At 39.8% G+C, this 7200-nt stretch overlaps 1 protein-coding gene across 2 annotated transcripts in view; it reads left to right on the forward strand.

Annotated features, from left to right (window-relative positions):
- Positions 1-7172, forward strand: part of rims3 (regulating synaptic membrane exocytosis 3) — a 41993-nt gene extending 34821 nt beyond the window's left edge. For both annotated transcript variants that reach the window (XM_084378884.1, XM_084378885.1), the window contains exon 7: positions 30-7172. In XM_084378884.1, coding sequence (XP_084235010.1) covers positions 30-242 — 213 coding nt within the window. In that variant the 3' untranslated portion in view covers positions 243-7172. The remainder of the gene's footprint in view (positions 1-29) is intronic.
- Positions 7173-7200: the final 28 nt, after the last annotated feature.

Genomic DNA, 7200 nt, shown 5'->3' on the forward strand with positions numbered 1-7200 from the left:
AGCATAATGTATTCTCCTCTTCTCTGTAGGTAATAGTGTGGGGGGATTACGGGCGTATGGACCACAAGTGCTTCATGGGAATGGCCCAGATCCTCCTGGAGGACTTGGACCTGTCTGCCACAGTCAGCGGCTGGTACAAGCTGTTCCCTACCTCCTCTCTGGCAGATCCCAGCATCGGACCCCTCACCAGACGCCTCTCCCAGTCCTCCCTGGAGAGCGCCACCAGCCCCTCGTGCACCTAGACACCCACGTAGACACCCACATGCGCAGGCACAGGCAGAGTCATGCAGACATGGACACACGTACTGTATATACACAACGACTGTATTTGAAGTGCAGGACAGGTAGACACACACACACACACACACACATATACATACATGTGCATCTGTGCAGGAAGAATCTCATCCACATGACGACACACATCCTTTACTGGACATTATTTTACAACGTCCATATTGTCACCCACCGATCTGTGTTTTTAGTTGAAAAAACGTTTAGCAAACTCAGCTTGAAGTAGACATAATTTTCCCAGAACATGTCTCACCCTCCCATTTCAACATTTCCCACCGCGACACGCCGACGACCCACCGGGTGCCATATTCTGCATTCCAAAGTACCAGATCTCCGTGGCACGACTCATCCCAGGGCCATCCCGATGCCAGTTTCTAAACTCTCTATGCCAAACTAAGAAAAAAAACTTTATTTTTTAAAACCAAAGCAATTGTTATTGTTGTTATTATTACTATAAGTAGTAGGTGAAGTAGTATACAATATAAAGTATGGATATGTAGCAGAGTCAATGACTTAGATGTAATGCAAAAAAAGAAGATACATTCTACACACACGGGCTGAGAACGGTAGGCCAAACACACAAACATACCTGGGCAACAGGCTTGGATATTCACATAATGGCTATTATGTGAGGTAGCAACACTGCTATTCTATAATTTTCACAGGGCAGAGTTTATATATAGATATACATATATATATAAATAGATAGTTAAAGACTTATTTGTGTTTATGTATGTATCGGCTGCATTCTGCATGTTTGCTTGCAACCCTCGTAGAGACATTTTAAAGCGCTTTAATCTTTTTCATTTAGCTTGACCGATGTAACGGGAGTATAGTGGCGCTTTATTTTGCAATCCGAGTAAAAGAGCACTGCACTGAGCGAGGGAGGAGAAGGATCGGGGGTGACAGGGGGAGCGCTATCATCAGCCATCTGCAGAAGACGAGAGTAAATTAGTCAGCCAGCTTTACCCAGAAACGCATTTCTGATCCTGCCTTCGTCTTTAGAGTCTAAAGGACCGTTGTAGCACACAGGGCGCTCAGCACAAAGGCATCGTCGGAAATGTGTCCAGCTCCTGTCTGGGGTTCTTGTGTTCCACATCCAGGGGGTGCCACAGTCTCTCTCTCTGTGTACTCTATACCAGCACCTAGACTTGTTTGAACTTCCTGTTGATTTCCCCTGTCGTGATGTCATCTTTTTTCACACTCTTCCTAAATCGATGAAGGAGGTAGCGTGCCTCTGTCTTTCTCGCCACAGCTGGCACCAACTACAACCCTCGTCTCTGTCACACCGACTGTAACTGAACCTGTTGTAAATGTGTAAACATGTATTTGATTCAAGACGAGTTTTTCTTTTTGATATCTGACTATTTTACGCCAGTATTACTTTGCGAGCAGGGTGTTTGTGACCCTGCCATATATGGTGATTTTACTTGTTTCAGGTGCAATATGTCACTCTTCATATTTCCTGTCAGGCTGTTTGTAATGAAGATGGCACTTTACTGTAAACTATGTATTATGTTTGAACATGGTTGAACACCTGTTTACTTATTTTTTTTTATGTTATTAGGTCACACACACTGCAGTGTGCGCCTGTGAATCATTTAATGGAATAACAGCATGGAAATGTAACTCGAGTGTATTTTGAATTTCAGCGTGAGGGCTCACTAGGACAGCCGAAACAGGTCAGTTCTGCCACTGATTTTAGATTGAAGTCTGAGAAAATCATTTGTTTACAAAAAACTTCTACAGCATAGACTTGCACAAGTGAGTACATTTAAATCTAACTGTAAATTTAGATCTAAAAAATGTATTTGCATTTAAAGAAATGAGTCATGCAATAGGTGCAATATGTAAGAATTTGCCACCTGTCGAATTCATGATCAAAACAAACAGGGGGCAGCATAAGACCAGACTAAAGGCTAACTGCTGCTAACTGTAGCTGCTGTATACTACTTAGCTCAGTTAGCCATGCAGCTAGCACACCTATTAGCTGTTGTTGTTTACTACTGGAAGAAAGAGTCTAGGGGCTAGCTAGTTAGCATGCAACACCACACATGCACAGACCTCTTGGACACAACTTAAAAAACTGTTATTTCTTCACATTCTGTCGATAATTTGTGCTAATCATTGAATGTTTTAAACTCAAATTCTTACAAAGTGCACCTTTAAAACAAGAACAGACGCTTTTTGTGTCTATTTTTTAGACAATGCCACTTGGTTCTTTCTATTTGAAGCATTTAATTTGAGTTTAAGAACAAAAACCAGGTAAGACTGACCTGTCGGCTGTTCAAGTAAAATGTGCAATGGTTCATTGATAGCAGAGGAGTGGCAGGGCAAACTAAGCTAATGGTGTTTACCGTTTTCTTTAAGATGAAAATATATTTTCTCTCTTTGGAGCGTGCTTTGAATCTGTCTGTCCTGAGACCAACACCAACCTTGTGTGTTGATGAAGACATTTGAGATTGTCGTATTCCACTAGTGTTGAGACATGATTGTCTCGAGCTATAGGCTCTTAAAAGCTTGTGCGTGTTTACGAGCTCATATTACGTTTTATCACCACCACATGTTCGATCGTTTGCTAAGGACTGTTTCGCTCGTTCCTCTCGTCATCTTTCTGCAAAAAGGGAAACTCTGAGGCATTTCATCTTCTCAGCACCTCAGACCAACAGAATTCACATTCGATGCTCTTTGAACTTTGGATAAAGGGATCTCTGGCATTCTTGAATTTTTTTGGGATTAAGATGACGGTCACTTTTGACCCTCCAATCATGTGTACAGCCCTTTTTAGATGAACCATCAAGGTCCTGGTTCCAATTTCTTTGTACGTTTTGGAGCTATTCCTTGTTGGATCTGTTACAGTAATGGTCATGTATATGAATTAATTTTATGTACCTTATTAATTTGTATCTATTTTTGTGGACAGCTGGCATGATGTAAAAATAAGGACTTATACTCTTGGTAATTGCACACATTCTCTTCAGTGCGCGCCTTTTGTGAAGACAAAAAAAGCTTGGTTGACAAGAGAGAAAATTAATGCAGAGAACATAAAACAAAAAAAAATATTTAACAGAAATCTAAAAGAGATTTCTAGACTTATATAACATCCATGCTGAATGTTTAGTCCTTGGTAAACTCCTAAAAAAATAATGTTAATATTTTTCCATGTGATTTCCAATATTTTGTAGCTTATAAGAGACCCGTGTGTGTCCCCTTTGCTGTACATTGAGTAGCCCTAGACATTAACAGTACTACTGATTGAAAGTAGAGGGAGAGACAATGCAAAGAGATGTATAATTATCGTATAAGAAGTGATTTCTATTGAGAGCAGAGAGCATTAGCCAAATTTTGATTCCTGCAACCAAAAGGAAAGTTGCAACATTGCCTTTCTTCAAAGTGTTGTGAGGGTGTATGTCTTTATCGTACTGCGTGATGCAAAAAAATGAGTGGCAGGGTGGCAAGATGCGAGTGAGAGGTCTAAATGTGTAGATATATTTTAAAAAAGCCACCTGTAAACTCAAGTTGTGGACCACGGTGAGGAGAATTTAAGGATCAGGGTTTCCATATATGAACATAACCACCTATTTCTCTCGTCATAGCATTTAGGGTTCTATAGATTAGAGAGAATTTACTGTAGTACCACGTTATTAAGATGCATTGTCTCATCACACGGTCATTATTTATTTGGACAAACACTCAACCGTTTTAAGTCAGTCGAGAAAGGATGAAGAAAGGGAGGTTAAGGGCTCACAGGTAGCAGGACAGAGTTACAGCAGGTTGTCAGAGAGTCTGAATGGTTTTGGGAAGCTAAGCGATGCTTAGATTTTTGTAAATGTGAAGGGAGATGCATTCCAGCACGTTAGCTAAATGTTGGATTAACCAAAGCGTTGATTAGACACTGAGCAGTTTATGGGAAACACAACCCGTTCACCAGAATGACTGTTGGCGGTGTACATTTCTGCAAACCAAACATTACATTCACGTTTACAAATGTTGAACGTTATCAAACGCACTTGCAAAGGCTAAAATGTGGTCTCTAACAGTGATCCCTCGTACAAAATGTCCAGTGGTTTCATTCTTACAAGTGTTAAAATGTTGTCAAACGCACCTATAAATGTTAAAATGTAATCTCTAACAGTGGTCTCTCGTTAAAAATATCCAGTGGTTTCATGCTTTGAGATGTTAAAACGCGTCTTGGACAGTGATCTATTGTAAAAAAAAAAAAAAACATCCCGTGGTTTCACACTTACAAATGTTAAAAAGCCTTCTTGAACGGTCTTGTGCTGAAAATATCCACTGGTTTCATTCTTACAAATGTTGAAATGCTTTCAAACACGCTTACAAATCTTAAAACCGTGATCAAGTAAAAACTATACAGTGGTTTTCACACTTACAATTCTTAAAACGCCTTCTCGAACAGTCCCTTGTTGAAAATATCCACTGGTTTTTATTCTTTATTCTTATTTTATTCTTATTCAAATGTTAAAACAGCGATCCCTCATAAAAAATATCCAGTGGTTCCACGCTTACAAATGTCACAACGCAACCTCAAAGTGGTCTGGCAACCGTCTTGCCCAGCCGTGACGACACCACCTTGCATGAAAGTCTCATATACATGTAATCTGAACGTGATATGACACATAATGTAGAAATGTTGTTATGATACAGATGAAATTTGAACGTGGTTTGCAGAAATGTACAAAGCAAACATTTCACTCTTGCGACTGGGCTGAGCAGCATGGAGCATGTGGAGCTTGTGTTTCAGACAGATGAAGATAGCATTAGCTTGAGTCGGACAGTATCTCAACACGGCTCAGCTGAGGTTTGAATGTAAAGGTTGCGGATGCTTGGAATGTAAACCCATACGCTCGCTTGCTTGCTTCCCTGTAAAGTCCACATTCTCCGAATCAGTTTTGTTTTGTGCAGAACTTTTATAATGTATCCTCAATCAACCCGAGTTGTCTCTTGAGCGCTATGTTGAAAATGTATTTTATTTTTGTAAGGAGAGAGGTATTATTCTGAGAATGAGGAGGAGAGAGAAGTCAGGTGTGGAGAGGAGGTGTGGGCAAAACCTGCCTTTAGATTTTTGCGAAAAATGAGGGCTTGTTCAGTTTACAATGGCCTTATTTTTGTGTAGGAGACATTGCTTCACTATTGTAGCACACAACTGAAAGTTTTGACAAATGTATTTTGCTTGAAATATTGTAATGAAGTTATATATGTGTATATGTATAGTTTTATGAATGTATTTCTTATCCTTACACCAGAACTGAGTGTAATTTTTGTGTCATCTATACCGTCTCTTTGAAGACTTTCCAGGGACCTCGCCTGTGTTGGTTCAGGTATCCCCCTACTTTTACTGTACTGTATACTGTACGTCTTATTCTTTGTGTGTGTTCATTTGAAAGAGCAGCTCTTGTGGTTTGAAACAAGCATGAACTCCGTCTGGCGAAATGCATTTTTATTTATTTGAATCGCCACGATGGGTGTCAAACAGAAAGGATTGCTATCCCCCCTCCTGCAGCAACGAACTAATCGATTCATCTATCAAGCTGATGGGATTGTTATGATTTTTGTACTTTGAACTAGGAAATGTTTGCAGCATGGTTACTCTGATGATTTTCTTGTATTTAATCTCCATGATGGTATGATATTGATGATAATAATAATGTTAACGACAGGTGACAAGTGACGAGGATGTCAATTAGACCCAGTACGAAATCAAAGGAAATTCATTGAAATGCAAATGAATTGTCAAAAAAATGCTGTATCTTAACGTAGCATGGACTTTAGCCTTCCATTTTCTGAACTACTTCTTCTGGCAATAACCACTGGCTGTAGCCTCTACTGTACTTCACTTCTGGCCTCGGCCTCGTTCTTACTCATTTGGGTCGTAGCAAACCTCAGGCTGAATCTGTATCAGCTGATGATGACAAATAGAATATCAAGTCGAATCACATTGTCAAGCACTAGAAGCAATTTAGACTCAACAGAGCATGCGATGCATTGTGAATAACTGCTATTTTATGATAGCCCCCACGAGCAACAAATTTCTATCTTTTTAACTTTTTATTTGACTCTTGTTTTCTAACGAAGCATGCATTCCACGTGTCTGTTTGCCAATGTAGCAGCTGTCAATGAGAACAAAACAGACATTATTCCTGAGCTGATGGGCAAGTTTTTTGCTGCTGAATATGCCAGTACGTCTTCATCCGCGTCTATAAACGTCTGTAACCACAGCACAAGTTTCCTGAGTAGGAATTTTTTGTCCTTTTAGCTGTCTCTTAGACTATATTAAGGCCACTGTAGCTCCCCTCCCCACTGTCAAGACAACCTTCATTTTATCAAACCCAGCAAAGCACAAACCGCACTAAAACAACATGAACTAATGGCTGAATGTGGGACGATTTGATTATATTTAACGATGTTTCCATCTTGGAATCAAATGTAAAGATGGATGGGAGCATCAAAACATTCAGCCGAGTTAAATTGGATTGCTGGTCTTGGTAAAAGAGCGGTTCTCTTTTCTATACCGGCCTTAACCTTTCCACCGAGGAGTGTGTTAACAGAGTACGTTTTAAAGGGCAAAGCATAGCAGACGGTCTGAGGAAAGGATGCAGTTTATGGCAAAGAAGAAAAAAGGGAGCTGTAATTTTATACCTGTGCTTTGTAAATGTTTTCTATGTGCAGTATTTGATAATGTAAAACTGGTATTTTTGTGGTTTGTACGCTGCAGAATTGATTACTTAAGGTGCACGTAGTTTTGTAAGAAAATAGAACCAAACTGAGGAAAAAAATAACAATTTCGGATTCAGAAGCCTGTATTTGCATGCCCTTTGACATCTGGACGCAAAGTCAATAAAGTTTATTTGAATCACAAACAGTTGTCCTGTGTATTTTAATCTTTTC

Source organism: Pagrus pagrus (assembly GCF_965226575.1).
Source record: "Pagrus pagrus genome assembly, chromosome: 17".
Lineage (NCBI taxonomy): Eukaryota > Metazoa > Chordata > Actinopteri > Spariformes > Sparidae > Pagrus > Pagrus pagrus.